The 17,297-nt window shown below is 37.2% G+C and overlaps 1 protein-coding gene across 18 annotated transcripts in view; it reads left to right on the top strand.

The window, feature by feature from the left end:
* trioa (trio Rho guanine nucleotide exchange factor a) overlaps window positions 1-17,297 on the top strand; it is a 122,614-nt gene that overhangs the window by 62,747 nt on the left and 42,570 nt on the right. For 12 of the 18 annotated variants that reach the window (XM_051871882.1, XM_051871866.1, XM_051871875.1 and 9 more), the window contains 8 exons: window positions 4,158-4,700; window positions 5,880-6,002; window positions 8,310-8,501; window positions 9,963-10,094; window positions 10,334-10,582; window positions 12,630-12,752; window positions 14,343-14,534; window positions 15,840-16,009. In XM_051871882.1, the coding sequence (XP_051727842.1) occupies window positions 4,158-4,700; window positions 5,880-6,002; window positions 8,310-8,501; window positions 9,963-10,094; window positions 10,334-10,582; window positions 12,630-12,752; window positions 14,343-14,534; window positions 15,840-16,009 (1,724 nt within the window). The remainder of the gene's footprint in view (window positions 1-4,157; window positions 4,701-5,879; window positions 6,003-8,309; window positions 8,502-9,962; window positions 10,095-10,333; window positions 10,583-12,629; window positions 12,753-14,342; window positions 14,535-15,839; window positions 16,010-17,297) is intronic. The other 6 variants (XM_051871880.1, XM_051871879.1, XM_051871878.1 and 3 more) reach the window with 1 other exon arrangement.

Here is a 17,297-nt window from a genome sequence, read left to right as displayed (position 1 = left end):
TATTTTATGAGAAAATGTTTGAATAAAATGTTGAAAGATTAATGGCAGAAGTTATGATTATTATTTATTGGTAGGTTAACTAAAGAATTGATTAATCAGAAAATAATAAATAGATAAAGCGTAAAAAAAAACCAATGATTAATCGACCAATCGTAAAATAATCAATAGATTAATCGACTAAACTGGGAAAAAACAATAGATTACTCGACTAATCGTAAAAATAATCATTAGTTACAGCCCTAAAATTTTGCCTTGGCAACTGAAATAAAATTAGCTGAATTACTAATAAGTTGAATTACTAAAATGACTAAAACTGAAATAAAAAGAAATGATCAAAATTAATCGACTAATCGTAAAATAATCAATAGATTAATTGACTAATCGGAAAACAACAATAGATTACTCAACTAATAGTAAAAATAATCATTAGTTACAGTCCTAAAATTAATCAAATAAAATAAGCTGAATTACTAATAAGTTGAATTACTAAAATTACTAGAACTGAATTAAAAATAAATTAAATTTTAAATAGAAATATTTCAAAAACTAATTAAATTGACAATTACTGAATCTTAAACTTTAATATGAAGACTGAAAATATAAAGATAAAAGCTAATTTAAAATATTAATAAATACTAATAATAGTATATAAACCATACTAAAATAACATTGGTTTAGAAAAACTAAATGGAGGTGAGATATTCCCATGCTTTTGCCTTTTAGATCCTCTGGCCAATCACAGGTCAACATGCTGGGGTCACTTGCATATAAATTCCCCAATCGCCCCTTTTCGACTGCTTTTCTTACCTCACAACACTGAGAAATTGCGCATGGATTGCAGTGGGAGGATCAGAAGCACTCCCTGCCATCTGGTGGTCCATGTAAGTCCAAACAAGTGTTGAGCACAACACATGATGAAATGTTTCTGGTGGGAAGGGTCAAGGAATTTGTCATAGGAACGGCTGCAAGCTCTCATCTCGCCCACTGCTCATGACATGCCACATTTCTCACAATTTCCAAACAACAAAATATGAGCACAAGGCAAAAAAAGCAAATGCACTCCATAACTCGCATTATTCTCATTGCGCTTAATGGACTAATGGGCAGCGTGCTTGTGTTGATGTGTGTCTGTGAAAGGCTGCAGATGCCTGTATGACGGCAGGACTTGAATTGATGAATAGGTTTAGGCTGCATTTACCTTGAATTCACAAAAGAGACACACACCTCCGCGCTCTCCTCTTTCGCGGCTTTGATGAAGCCCACTCGCGCTCATTTGATTTCTTTTTTCTGTCCTCCCATCTATTCATCTGTAGAAAGAAAAACACACTGTTTTTTTAGTCCTCTTGGGTAGAGCAGACTAATATGATCAGAAATGGATGAATGGAAGAGTGGACGTTTTTGTCTTAATTGTGTTACTCAAAGTACGGATGCACAGTTGCGCTCGCGTCAGTGTTATTAACTAAATCTAGAACTAATAAAAATTGTTAATTGGCAAAAAGCTGAAATAAAATACGTTGAAGTACTAAAATTACTAAAACTGATATAAAACTAATTAGAAATATTTTTAAAAATAATACAATGACAAAATTAAATATAGCTGTGAGCAGCAATTATCGGGGTTCAAGCGCTTTAAGGCCTTTTAAGCACATGCGTAAAAAGGTATTATGTTTTAATAAGCAAGGCTGTAACCACCTGAAAAGACCATTTACAGCAAATACAGGCAATTAACCATAGGAAATATATGGTTTTTAAAGCTTTTTAACGGTTATCTAGCTGGCTTTTGAAAAAAATCTCCAATATTTAACAAACGATTCGATGGACCTAGAGGCAGAGTTGCTCAGAATGAGGAGTTCTACCATGTGGTACGAATGTGGTGGGCGTGTGTGAAAAATCATGTGATACACTTTCCTTTATACACGTGAAAAACGCGAAGGCGAGTTTCGTTCCGATCGGCCTCCGTTAACCTTGTCTGAAAGCTGCTCAAACTTCATTGGCCAACGGCGGATGTTTTTTGAGATACGTCAGCGTCCACACAGACGAACGGTCAAAGACACTGCATGCCAATTTTCAATTCGATCAGACTAAAGGTGAAGTAGTTATAGCCATTTTCATGTTTTTTTGCTGTTATAGGGCCATCAAGTGGCCAGTTGCAGTGTCCTTTTTCACGCGACCACAGAATGAGCTCTTACATAGGTGTGCCGTGTTTGGTGAAAATATCTCATTCCATTCACGAGGTATAGACATTTTAGTCAAAGTGGCTCCACCCACTTCGAATGTTTTGGCAACCCTTATGGACCGTGAATCAAAATTTCAACCTTTTTTTTGATAATTATTGACAGTCAGACTCCGGAGAATCTCGCTGCACTGGTTTGGTTCCGATCGGGCCAAAAACCTAGGACTAGTTCACAAAAAAATACCTGAAAATTTCGCCAGAATGAGCGAATCCGAGGCATGCATTTTGTCCGTCTTGAGCCAAGGATTCCAACGACATGAGACACTTGAGCCTCTGTCTAAAGGAGTTATGAGGGATTTCGTACTTTCATGACGATTTTCATACTCCGTCAGGCTGATCGGGGCGAGCCTTTATGACGCTGTAGACGGTGTGAGTACTACCAGCCCTCAAAGTTTCAAGTCTCTGCGATTTACGGTTTGGTCTGCCCGATCATTTTTAGGGTAGAATGCTGATCCTTGGAATTTTCAATAATTACAATAGTTTCACTTGAACCCCTAATTAAACTTTAACTAAAATTATAATTAGCTAATTAATAAAAACCATAATAGTATAACAAAATACTTAAATAGCAAATCAAGTCTCTTTCGCAAGCCTATTTCTGTGCAAATTTTCCTAACCAGGTGTGAAGTGATACCTTTTCCATGTTAATCACATTTTTTTCCCTAACCAGCCCTGATACGCATCCAGTTGAATGTCACAGGTGTAAATGTTTTGGTTTGGTTTGGTTAATTTGTCTAATGATAAAATCCATTCCTCTGGTTTAATTGAAAATGTCTCTTTTAAAATATATATATATATATATAGGTCTCAATTGTGAATAAAAAAAAAAAAAAAAAAGCAAACAAAGTTCGCTAATATTCACACAAGTTGATGCGGTAAACAAACCGTCATTTATAGACTCTATGATGAACCACCACTATTCTTAAAGAGACAGTACCATTATTTTTTTATTTTATTTTTTTTATACTCAGTGTAAATATTTAGAAACCGTACAAATTATGCATGGAAACAATTAAGGTACTAAAATGTATAATTAATTGTGTAAATATGTAAAAAAAAAAAAAAAAAAGTAAACGACAGTCATATTATAAAATATTCTTCAATATTCAATACAAAAACTGAAGAACTGAACAAAAAGGGCTGCTTCCAGGACATTTTATCGATTGGTTTGGTTTCTGCTGCGTTCACATCAAGGACAATAACAGCACAGAGGAACAATATTAATGGATTCTCTTCTCAGAATGATTCATAACTAGTGTTATAGTTCATTTTATAGTTCTAGCTCTTGGTGTGAATGGGCCTTTATGCTTGGTAGCCCCACCCACTGTGAAATCTTATTGGTCAAAAAATGACAATTATATTGAACATCAAATATGTTCTGATTGGATGTGGTTGAGTTTTGCCTCAGTTTCAAGTTTCACATAGATTTGTCGCTGGACACTTGGAGCATAGTGTAAGCCAAAGTTTATTGTTTTAAAGATTTTGCAAATATACGTTTTGTATACATGCATATATATTTGTATACAGATTTATATATAACCTGAGGCTCTTCAAGTAGTTCAGAGCTGACTGCCGGTTTGTATTACTGCAGTGCTGCTGGTGATATCGGCCTTTCTGACGCCCTCAGGCTTCATGCTGGGAGTCTGTCTGTCTCTAGGTAGTTTGGACCTCAGGCGGTCCCTGAGAGGCTGTATGAAATTAGATTTATGCCCCCGGTTAAAAATAGCTGTCCCACCTTGCTGGTCATTAACGGAGCCTGGAACGGCTGCATCAATTCACATAGGATTTAGGGCATTAGGAAGTCATATCGTGCATTGTAGTGTTGTGCATATTGATTCATTTTCATATTCCACCCCAGTTCTTTCTGTCTACCTTTAATGTCCATTTTCTGTTCTTTTCATTCCTCCGTCTCGCCCACCTTCAGACCACAATGGTTTCCCTGGAGGGCTTATCTAAAGTGGTCGACCCGTCCCAGTTGACGCCCGACTTTGAGGGCAGCCTGGACTACAACCATGAAGAGTGGATCGAGATCCGGGTGGCTTTCGAAGACTTCACAGGCAACGCTCGGCACCTGCTCGCCCGTCTGGAGGAGATGCAAGAAACGGTCACACGCAAAGACTTCCCGCAGGACCTGGAGGGAGCCCGGCGCATGATAGAGGAGCATGCAGCCCTGAAGAAGAGGGTGATGAAGGCTCCCATGGAGGAGGTGGACAGCGAGGGCCAAAGGCTGCTGCAGAGGATTCAAAGCAGCGAGAGCTACGCTAACCGAACTGTGCCTGTGCCGCCGGGGCAGAGGGAAGGGCAAGGACAGCCCAACGCTGACACCCAGGGCCTGGTGCCCCGCATTTCAGCCCTACTAGAGAAGCTGCACAGCACCCGGCAGAACCTGCACCAGTCCTGGCACGTCCGCAAGCTGCAGTTGGACCAGTGCTTCCAACTCAGACTTTTCGAGCAGGATGCTGAAAAGGTGAGATCTGCACATGCACACCCAAAAAACATGGAGAATTGCAGCCTTGCATGCTATATTTCATTGTTTGCATATTTTACAGTATTTATGCCATAATGATGATTAACATGAGATGTTTTTCACACATCCCTCAAAAAAAGCTAATATTTAACTTAAAGTAAGGCGCTTAACAATGGAAACGAATAGGGCAAGTCAAATAGACGCAATAATGTTATGTAAGTGTGATAAAATTACTTACTTACGTTTTCTAGTTTGTGTAACTTTCACATGATTCACGCATAGATACAAGAGAAAAACTTTTTATATAGAGGCAAATCCAAACACAGGAATTACATTGTTGACCAATAACATTTTATTTTTTATTTTATTATTATTAATAATTTATTTTATAATATTATATAATATTTTATTAGTAGTATTTTAGCAATTATTAGTAATACTTTATTAGTTTATATTAGTATAGTAATATTTTATTTTTGTTATTAATTTATTTTGTGATATTTTATATTATAATATATTTAAAATATTTTATATATATATATATATATAATTTATTTTATTTATTTATTTATTTATATTTTGTCATTTTATTTCATTTCATTTTAGTGTTGGGTCAAGTGGAAATTTTCTTCATTGATATTATTCCACAAATGTTGTCAATACAGCTAATTTGTGTTATGACAAAGCTGCTTTTTTTCTAAACATGTTTTATTTTATCTTTTTTTATCATTTTAATCTAGATTATAGTTGGATTATTTTAATATTTTAAGAATAATGTATTCATTAAAAAACTTTTCAATCGTCCTGCAGCCCCCTTGAAAGTTTGCCAAGGCCCCCTAGTGGGCCCCGGCCTGCTAAATTGAAGCAAACCCTGTGTTTTAGTTCTATCTGGATCTGTGCACATATTTACAGAAGTTCTCACTAATTCGTCTCAATGTTTCTCATAGTGGGTGGAAGATTTGCATGTTGCTAGGAAACCAGCAGCTATTCTTTGCTCCTGAGAAATGGGTCATTTTTATGATTTTCTATTTTTATCAATTTCAGCTGTATGAACACATCGATGCACGTGTTCAGAAGTGCACCCAGTGGGATATCTTACATTACAAACACATACATACACTAAACCTGCTTCTAGTCAAATGTGTGCCTGACGTGTGTGTGATTGCTGTATCTCTGCAGATGTTTGACTGGATCATGCACAACAAAGGGCTGTTTCTGGCTGGATACACTGAGATCGGCAACAACCACCCCCACGCCATGGAGCTGCAAACCCAGCACAACCACTTTGCCATGAACTGCATGGTGAGAAGATTTCAACTAGAGTTACATTAACTGCAGTAAAAATTGTGTGCAAAACATTTTCACAAAAGATTGAACCTTTACATGGACGATTTTTGTTTTTTAATGAATATGAACATAGTGCTTACATGAACGCTAAATAATGTTTTGCATTTGATGTGCACATTTATATGTCACAAGCTTCAAATCAGAATTGATCTTTTGACATGTGGACACTGCACAAATATACAGTCTCCCGCTAACCATCATCCTGTCATCGCTTCTTTTCTTTGTTTTAAAAAGCAGGCTTAATATTTATTTAGCTTTGTGCCATGCTGCTTATATTTATCAAGCCGTAAAACACCCCTTCCCACGCCCAAAACAAGGCGCCTGTGGATGAGAGTCCAAAGCAAGGACTGCTGGGACAGCACTTCACAGACGATGAGTGGAATAAGAATTTTAGATTGACACAACAGTCATTTGTTACACTAATATGCAACTCTTTCCGTGTATCATACGTCATTACGGCATTTCTACATCATTGCACGTGTGCAGAACTTTCCAGTGTTTACATGTCCTATCAAATGGATTAGAAAAGGTTTAAAGGGGTGGTTGATTATGATTTCACTTTTTTAACTTTGGTTTAGTTGGTGTGTAATGTGTTTAAGGACTACAACAAACGGCTGGTAGGGACTACAACGAGCTTCTTCCTGGGTTAGTGACATCACAAACCACAAAATTTCCATAAACCCCGCCCCTGGGAACATGCAACAAAGGGGGTGAGGCCATGTTGGGCTGCTTTAGAGAAGAGGAAGAGTTGTAGTAGAGCATTGTTCATTTTACTCCGGACTGCTTCACAAACGAGGGTCAGTTCAACACTGGATTTGCACAAAAGATTAACATGACGGCACATGCTAGTTGATGAGTTGAATCAACTCCACAGCAACTACATAAATTTATCCACTAACCATTCAGAAACGTCCAGTTTCATTCTAAAAGTTGTAACTTCTTCCTGAGTCTCTCCATCAGTGTCGACTCCGGTTTGAACAATGTAAGGCTGAACACCGTTACTGACAATCCTCATTTTGGCTGCGTGAGATTCTCCAGCTTTGTTGTTGTTGAGCAACCAAAGCTGTTAAAGCTCCGCCCTCTTCTGGAAAGGAGGCCGCGAGTAACAGCTCATTTGCATTTAAAGAGACTTACACAAAAATGGCGTGTTTTTGCTCACACCCAAATAGGGGCAAATTTGATAAGCTATAATAAATGATCTGTGCGGTATTTTGAGCTGAAACTTCACAAACACATTCTGGGGACACCAGACACTTATCTTACATCTCGTAAAAGGGGCATAATAGGTCCCCTTTAAACCACTCCTTACAATCCAAATGAAATGTCAATCAGATTTGGCCAATTCCATCCAATTGATGTGGTTACATGTGACTTTGTTACGACTGTGCTACTAGTTCGATAAAAAACGGATTATTAGGGTCCATGTGAACGCAGCTACTGTGCCATTCCGTAATGTTCCCACAGCGGAAACCCTTACGCACACTCCCATTTCTTTCACTCACTGACTAAACTAGAATTTTCTTCCATTTAAGCTGCGTAATGGTTTGCGTTTGACGATGTGAGAGCCGATTCTTTATTCAGTCATGGTGACTCATCGTATAATCAGAGATGAAGCATAGACCGTGATCCACCTAAGTGCTTCCTGTTTGGGTGGCCGCCCACCAGCTGTGGGCCCTGTTAGGGGCGTCCTTTAAAAATCCCCATTACTGTAGTGAGAAGTATTGATCACTTCCTGCATATTGAGCTGGAGTAAGTCTTCAAATGCTGGTGTAAAAGTTTAATGATAGCATTCATTTACTTACGTTATAAGCCGTGTGGATAATGGTTCCTCACTGATTTTGTTATCCCTAATTACAAATAAGTTTGGAGAGTTTTTAATGTTTTTGAAAGAAGTCTCTTGTGCTCTCATTTGATCAAAAATACAGAAAAAAATGTAATATTGTGAAATATTTTATTTGAAATGGAATTATAAATGTACTCATACTGTCACTTTTGATCAAAGTAATGCACCTTTGCTAAATAAAAGTATTAATTTCTGTAAGTGAGCGTTTGATGATGACAGGCAATCTAAATAAAAAATAGGGCAAATTAGCAGTTTTTAATAATATTTCAATAAAGGGTGAAGATCAATTCAAGTCAAATTTCCAAAGCCAGAAATCACTTTTGGCCACTACTTTACTGTACTTATGTACTACTGTACTACTTGTATTGATGTGTTGGCATTGTGGCTGGTAGTAAATTTTTTTTGGTTGTGTCACACAGAATGTTTACGTGAACATAAACCGCATCATGTCGGTGGGGAACCGTCTGCTGGAGGCGGGCCACTATGCGTCCCAGCAGATCAAACAGATCTCAGGTCAGCTGGAGCAGGAGTGGAAGGCCTTCGCTGCTGCGCTGGATGAGAGGAGCGCCCTGCTGGAGATGTCTGCTACTTTCCACCAGAAATGCGACCAGGTCAGAGAGAACACTGCCACATCTTCTTGTAATGATAACTGATACTAATGAGAGCTCAGCAGAGAGATCAGTGTGTGCGTATGAGTTGTGAATTAGTTAGACTGTAGAAGATGTGATTTTTCATAATTACTTAGGGAGCAAGAGAAAAGAGGAATGGAGTTCACATGCTGTTAAAACTGAATAATAACCAGACTTTGGCTTTGATTCATTTAGAAATAACAAATCAAGCATCACACACAAAGTTAAATAGTAGTCTGCACAGGATGCTCAGATAATTTTAAAGATATTATTCCTTTTTTTTTTTTTTTTACTTTTTCAGCTTTCTTTAGTGTGTAATGTTGAACATTAAGGTTGAACCACTGTACACACAACTGTTTTAAATATATCTTTAGTAGCTTTCTGGGCATCTGAAAGTGTTAATTATCTTGCTGTCAATGGAGGCCTCACTGAGCCATTGGATTTTATCAAAAATGTCTTAATTTGTGAGTAATTAATGACAGAATTTTCAGATAACAGAATTTGGTAAAAAATAAAACAGAATTTGAGGAGAAAGAATAAAACGTACATCAGTTTCATAAATTGTTGGTAAACTTACTAAAATTAATTTAACCATTAAAATGGAGTCCAAAAAAAGAAAAAGAAAATGGAAAAAACGGAATTTGGGAAAAAATAAAACTGATTTCATAGGGCCTTAATAATAGTTTGAAGTTAGCATGTTGCTAAGCTAACAGCACAATACTCTCAGTGAAATATAATTATACTGAGCATTTTTATAGATCATTTTTAATTTTGAATGAAATATGATGAAAGTTTGTTTTTAATCAGCATGTTTAATCCTTTTATTTGCATTGTAAATATTCACTTGTTCTTTCTGAAAACACGCATTTAAACATATAGCAAAAGCCTGATATTTTGCGAGACTGCAGTAGAGAGGACAGGTGAGTAAAATATTCCTCTCACACATGCAGTGTTTTTATAGAGAGACTGTATCAACAACAAGAGATTTTTATTCCTTTGAGCATCAGCACAACTGCCTGGTTTGGGCTGTCCTCATGCATGAGATTCTGTTTGAGTTGAGAAACCAGACTCTCAGCTTCGTTCTGCTCTTCATCTCTGAGAAAGAGTGGGATGAGATGAAAGACGATTTGATTTGAATTGATATTCAGAGTGCAGCATAGGAAGCTTGTCTCTCATCATGCCCTGCTTTTGCCCTTATTAGATTTAATTCACTCCAGTTCTTTTGATGTCAGAGGTCTATATGGACATGATATACCAGAATATACAGACAAATAAGCCTATTATGCCAAACATTGTGAGACATTAATTTAGAAGTTAAGTTTCTACATATTTAAAGGTCTTGGAATGAATTTTAATAAATATATTTAGGGTAGAATCTTGTTCTGAGGTGAAAATGATGTATTATTCTGTTATAAATGTGTGTATATCTGTGTCTTTCTGCAGTACATGAGCAATGTGGACTCATGGTGTAAAGCATGTGGGGAGGTGGATCTGCCCTCTGAGCTACAGGACCTGGAGGATGCCATCCACCATCACCAAGGCCTGTATGATCACATCACCGCTGCCTACTCTGAGGTACAGACCGTGCGTCTCGAATTCACTAAATTACCAGGCACTCTTGAAAAACCGTTTAAGGGAACTGATCCCGAAGTAAATGGTACTAGCACATTATAGCAATTACAGGCATGTCTAGAGTGGCAATTTTAGCTAATTATATTTATTGTGAAAATGCCCAGTGCTATTAAGAGTTTCATTGCATATAACAATACAGCTTCATTTAGTATAATAGGTTTGTGCAATTGTTTTCTCATCAGTGTCCTGCCCTCTCCCAGGTGAGCCAAGACGGAAAAGCCTTATTGGACAAACTTCAGCGCCCTTTGACCCCTGGCAGCGCTGATTCGCTGACGGCATCTGCCAATTACTCCAAGGCGGTTCATCATGTTTTGGACATCATCCATGAGGTTCTGCACCACCAGAGGCAGCTGGAGAACATCTGGCAACACCGTAAGGTCCGGCTGCACCAGCGTCTGCAGCTGTGTGTGTTCCAGCAGGACGTTCAGCAGGTAAAACACACACACTCATTCACCTTAAAACACCCCACATGGGTGCAAGTGTAGTACTGAGAACTGCATGTGGCATTTCATAATACCCTTGGGAGATGGCTTAAAAAGCATAGAGATGATACAATGGGATGGAAGGATATGAGAGAGAGATACAAAGAAAAGGAAGTAGAGAGCATGAATAATTGAAAGGATTCCATAGGCAACTGAGTCATGTTACTAAGTAGCTGTGATGTAATTTGTGTTGTCACTAACAGGAGATTTCATGATTCTTCATACCAATTTTGATATCACAACAAAAAACAATATCATATTGAACTCACTCCTTAATTTAAAAATGTAATGTTATTTAAATGTTAATAATTAATATAAAATGTTAATGCGACAGTCTTATTATAATTTTAGTTTTATTTATATTTATATATATATGTGTATATATATGTATGTATGTATGTATGTGTGTGTGTGTGTATATATATATATATATATATATATATATATATATATATATATATATATATATATATATATATATGTATATGTGTGTGTGTGTGTGTGTGTGTATGTATATATGTGTGTGTTTTACCGAATGACACTTTTGGTTATACCGAATGATGATATTTACGAACAATGCTAACAGGCTGAGCTAGTTAGCTTGCTAGCTAGCAAGGAAAAGGACAATTAAACTTTTATATTTAGTACAAGTGTTTAAAATATTACAACATTTTCCAAGTTTTATAGCGGTTGTACCGAATGACCTGATGTTTCGGGACATGCGTATGAGCATGAAAACATGAATTTTTCAGATAGTTAAGAGAGAGTTAGTTACTTTGCTTCACGACCATGTGGTCCTTTGCAGGTGTCTGAATGATGTCACATCCTGTCACATGATACTGACCGTATGACTTGATCCAAAATGGTCCCTTTATATTGGTTACTCCGAATGACATCAATGAGATCCATTTTTCCGGACATTTTCTCATAACAAAGCAATGACTTCTACACATAATTTTAATACTATTTTGCACTATGTTGATATATGATGTTATAAAATCATGCCAGAATAAAAAATATATACATTTATTACATTTTAAGATATTTTAATCACTAATGAAATGGCTGTATTGGCCTTTGGACGGTTAAACCCAATGACCTTTTGACACTTCAAAAACTTTAAAATACCTTTATATGAAGCAAAATATAATTAAAACCTTTTGGATTCAATAAAAGAGATCTAGTTGTACTACCTTACATACTTTGGATGTCATATCTTTGTTTTTTATTATTATTAAGGCCTTTGGACAAAAAAAAAAAAAAGACCCGTCATGTCATTGGTTCACCGATAGTAAATAAAAAAACAGGTATATTTAATTTTTATTTCAGTATTGACTTGTGACTAGTACTTTTCACATCCTCAGTGTACTGCAGTGTGTCGGCAAAACATCTTACCAGCAGACTTTTTTTTTTTTTTTTTTTTTTTGAGATTCCCAAAGTCATACTTCTGGGCAGGCTTTAGTTTAGCATGTAATTACTGTCACCGCTGCCTCTTTAATACAGGAGAGAAAACACCACTGCAACATCTTGGCTGAAGTGCTCTGGGATTATAATTGTTTACACACAAACAGAAATAGTCACGCGTAATTTAAAGTCAAGGAAAAGCCGCTGCCAGAGCGTATTGTACGTTGTTTTCATAGGTTCAGGGCCAGTTTATTGGTGCAGAGATTGTGGTTTTCTGCAGCGAGGTGTTCGACCGAGAGAATGCAGAATGGCTAATTCTGTGGCTGAGGGAAAGTGTTGCCATGGAAACCACTATTCAGGTGCTGGGGATGCGATGAGAGGCGGAGAGGGAGAGCTAGGCTGTGAACGACACCTTTATGCATAATTTTTTGTCTTGGACCCTGCAGTCTCACCTGTCATGCTATCTTGAATTGACTGCCATTAACGTAGAACCTATCTGACAGGACACATTCTCACCTGAAGAAGGACTGGAAGGCTCTGCTGCTGTCTCACAAATTAATTTTCATTTTTTTCTGTCTCTGTGTGTGACTAGGTTCTTGACTGGATTGAGAATCACGGTGAGGCGTTTCTCAGCAAACACACAGGGGTGGGGAAATCTCTGCATCGCGCCCGAGCCCTGCAGAAACGCCATGAAGACTTTGAGGAAGTTGCACAGGTTTGCCATTCACTCCCACTATAAAATCCCCTCAGGTTTTATTTTAACGGGCTTCCCTGGATTCTTCCATGCATGAATTAAGTCTAAAGCACAGCTAATAAGAAGTCGCTGAACACAGTATGACACACATTAGGGCTTGCACAGCTGGTCATTTTTACTAGTCTTCTAGTTCATGGGTATATTTCATCTTTATATTATTTGATTTGATTTTATGTCACCAGCGTGGCATATGGATACTTGTTTCTGCCACTAAATAAAAAAAATGAAAAGGATAATTGTCTTTTTATCTCACAATTCTGACTTTTCTTCTTGCAATTTCGAGTTATGAAGTCAGAATTGTGAGATATAAAGTCAGAATTGCGAGTTTTAAAGTCAGGATTGTGTGATATAAGAATGATAAAGTCAGAATTGAGATAAACTCGCAATTCTGAAAAACCAAACATCAGTCTTTTTTCCCCTCAACTGGACATTATAACACACAATTGCAAGATTATAACTCACAATTCTGACTTTATAACTCGCAATTCTGACTTTATAACTCGCAATTCTGACTTTATAACTCGCAATTTTGACTTTATGTCACGCAATTCTGAATTTATATCTCACAATTCTGACTTTATATCTCACAATTCTGACTTTATAACTCGCAATTGCGACTATCTCACAATTCTGACTTTATATCTCACAATTTTGACTTTATATCACGCAATTCTTACTTTATAACTCGCAATTGCGACTATCTCACAATTCTGACTTTATATCTCACAATTCTGACTTTATATCACACAATTCTAACTTTATGTCTCACAATTTTGACTTCATAACTCGCAATTGTGACTATATATTCTGCAATTCTGAGGAAAAAAAGTATTTTTTGTGAGAGATAAACGCAATTGCGAGGAAAAATAAGTCAGAATTAAAAGTCAGAGATAAAATTTTATGTTTTATCTTATGGCGGAAACAAGCTTCCGTAGTGACAGACCCTACTAATGGACTATCGTATTTTCTGGACTATAAGTCGCGATTTGTTTTGATTGAGTGTTTTGATTACACTTCATTTAAATAGCCCACTTTAGACATTCTACTAACTATAGGTAACTTTGCAACTACATGTCAACTAGCAGTTATTAGAATATTAGTAGACTGTCTGCTTAATATCTGCCAACACTTTATTTTAATTTTCCCCAACAGACATTCTACTGACTATAAGTAACTTTGCAACTACATATCAACTGACTCTCATTAATTTGCATCTACATGTCAAATAACTCTCGTTAGAGTATTACTAGACTGTTAAGTTAGGATTAGTAAAATAAGTTGACATGTAGTTGCAAAGTTACTTGTAGTATGAACACCACTGTAAATTGTTATGCACTGCTATTTTACACTATTTCTGAATGAAATAATAAAATGTAACATACACTGGTGCGACTTATCTGTGTGTTTTCTTTTCAACAATGCAATTTCGACCCTTTGCAGCTTATTTTCATAAAATACCGCAGTCAGTGCCAAAATGCATTGAAGTGAAATGTTCTTAGCGGTTGACATGAGCATCATTGTCATAGTCCATATGTGTCTTCTCTTTATCAGAATACATACACAAATGCTGATAAGCTGCTTGAAGCTGCAGAGCAGTTGGCCCAGACGGGCGAGTGTGACCCGGAGGAGATCTATCAGGCCGCCCATCAGCTGGAGGACCGGATCCAGGACTTTGTAAGGCGTGTCGAGCAGCGAAAGGTCTTGCTGGACATGTCAGTGGCTTTCCACACCCATGTTAAGGAGGTAAGAACTAGGGATGTATAGGATGGTTGAGTAGTTTAGATTGGATTAACTTTTAGTAGAATTTTTTTTTTTTTGCGTTGGTGATTTATAGGGGTTGAATGAAAAGACACATCCTCTTGGGGACTGGTTCAGCATATGCTAGACTGTCAGCGTGTTAAAATCCTCTCACAGAAGTTTAATTCTTCTTCTTTAAATCACCTCTGGAGAGCAGCCATAAAAGCACAGCTTTTGTAACAAATTAATCACCGTCAACAATAAACTTCAAAACAGTTCGCTTCAGGCCTCAGATCGCCTGCTCTGAGCAATGTTCCTGCTTTTATGCATAATGTGCAGGTTTTTTGCGACTACTATGATTTTTGTGCAGGAAAAGGATGTAGATATTTATATATTTATCATGCTTATTTGTTATTTATTTGTCATGGGTTTTTTTTGTGTGTGTGTGTTTGCGCCATGAGTTTTGCATATTTAATATGCTATGCCAAGTAAAAAAATACTTGTATATTTTCAAGAGTCTGAAAGCATGTAGTTTTACACATTTGCCCAAGAACCTGATATGTTAAAGAGGACCTATTATGCTTTTTTACATGTTCACCTTTCTTTAGTGTGTAATGTTGCTGTTTGAGCATGAAAAAGGTCTGCAAAGTTACAAAGTCCCTCCAGCAGGAGTTATTCTCATTATCAGTGTCACTGTTTATGAACTCACTGAAACGCCTTCATTGTAGTCTTGAGTTGTCTTCCGGGAACAAACACGTCACAATATTCCTCATTTAAATAATTCCCGCCCAAGGCATATGCAAAATAAAGGGGTGGGGCCTGGTCAAGTTAGTTAGTAGTGTGTTGAAACTCAGTTATGGTAAGGGGAGGGACATCTCCCAAACAGGCTCGAAGCAGTTGACCAATCACAAAACACTGTTCTTGCCGACCAATCAGAGCACTTTGCGCTTTTCGAAAGGAGGGGCTTCATAGAGACAGGAACTAAACAGAGGTTACTGACAGACTGAAAAGAGAGGAGCTGCAACAATGTCAAATATGTCAAAATAAGGTGTTTTTTAACATTAAAGCATGAACGTATTCTAGTAGAGCCCAAAAACAAAATCAAGACTTTGTAAAAGGGCATCACAGGTCCCCTTTAACACTCAATATCAGATCAGAAACTAAATTAAACATTAGATGAATGTGCAAAATATGCAATCTTAATATGCAACATAACTAATAATATAGCTATTATTATTGTAAATATTACCTTAGCTTTATGACCGAAGTAAAAAAAAAAAAAAGATTAATGTATGTGTCTTTTGTGCATAGCTGTGGGCATGGCTGGAGGATTTGCAGAAGGAATTGTTGGACGATGTGTATGCCGAGTCGGTGGAGGCTGTTCAGGACCTGATCAAGCGTTTCGGGCAGCAGCAGCAGACCACACTGCAATTCACTGTAAATGTCATCAAAGAGGGAGAGGATCTCATTCAACAACTCAGGTGCAAATCTTCTCATCTGTCCTTTCCTTTCATGTCTCCTTCTGTAACAGCTTTTTTATATTGCTTTCATGTTTTGTGTGGACCCAAGTTTGATTCCACTGAAGTGTGGTTTGTTTGATTAGTGTGAAAGTCGTCTTTTGAAATCTTATGCACACCAAGGAGCCACCTAGGAGTTGTACCTCTGAAGTCTGAAACTTAGAGGATTCCACCGAATAATACACAGACCATAAATAGAAAGCACATCTTTCTGTTGCACAGTTTCTTACTACAAACAACACAACCAGAGTAACTTGTGAACAAATAACTGTTAAGAGCTAGTTCTTTCAGCGAATCAGCCAGAAATACTCAAATATCAGTGTTGAGCGCATGAGTTAATAGTTTGAATCAGTCTAATAACTCATTCATTGAATCATTCAAAGCGATTATTCACTCATTATATATAATCAAGTTAATCTTGGGTATTCTTGATGCTCAAAGCACTTACATCAGTGTAAATATTACAGATACACATTCAGGACATATTTTTGGCATAATAATGATACTTGAATTTACAATAAATTACAAAACATTACCAAAAAGGTAGAATCGTTAATGGCCTGGTAGCATAAACTGCTAAGACTAGTCTTACAAGTTAGTCCTCAATTTTTTTTCTTTAAAGGGGTGGTTGATTAAGATTTCACTTTTTTAAATTTAGTTGGTGTGTAATGTTGCTGTTTGGGCATAAACAACATCTGCAAAGTTACGAAGCTCAAAGTTCAATGCAAAGGGAGATATTGTCTTTTACAGAAATCGCTTTTTAAGAACTACAACAAATGGCTGGTATGGACTACAACAAGCTTTTTCCCGGGTTGGTGACATCACAAACCCCCAAATTTACATAAACCCTGTCCCCGAGAACACGCAACAAAGGGGGTGAGGCCATGTTGGGCTGCTTTAGAGAAGAGGAAGAGTTGTTGTAGTAGTGTGTTGTTAACATGCCGTCATTATTTACGCCGGGACTGCTTCACAAATGAGGGTCAATTCAACGCTGGATTTGCACAAAAGATTAACATGACGGCACATGCTAGTCGTTGAGTTGAATCAACTCCACAGCAACTACATAAATTTATCCACTAACCATTCAGAAACGTCCAGTTTCATTCTAAAAGTTGTAACTTCTTCCTGAGTCTCTCCATCAGTGTCGACTCCGGTTTGAACAATGTAAGGCTGAACACCGTTACTGACAATCCTCATTTTGGCTGTGTGAGATTCTCCAGCTTTGTTGTTGTTAAGCAAGCGAAGCACAAGC

This window comes from Ctenopharyngodon idella, chromosome 19, assembly GCF_019924925.1.
Source record: "Ctenopharyngodon idella isolate HZGC_01 chromosome 19, HZGC01, whole genome shotgun sequence".
Taxonomy (NCBI): domain Eukaryota; kingdom Metazoa; phylum Chordata; class Actinopteri; order Cypriniformes; family Xenocyprididae; genus Ctenopharyngodon; species Ctenopharyngodon idella.
The sequence above is the reverse complement of the archived record's forward strand: the minus strand, read 5'-3'. Positions and strand labels throughout refer to the sequence as shown.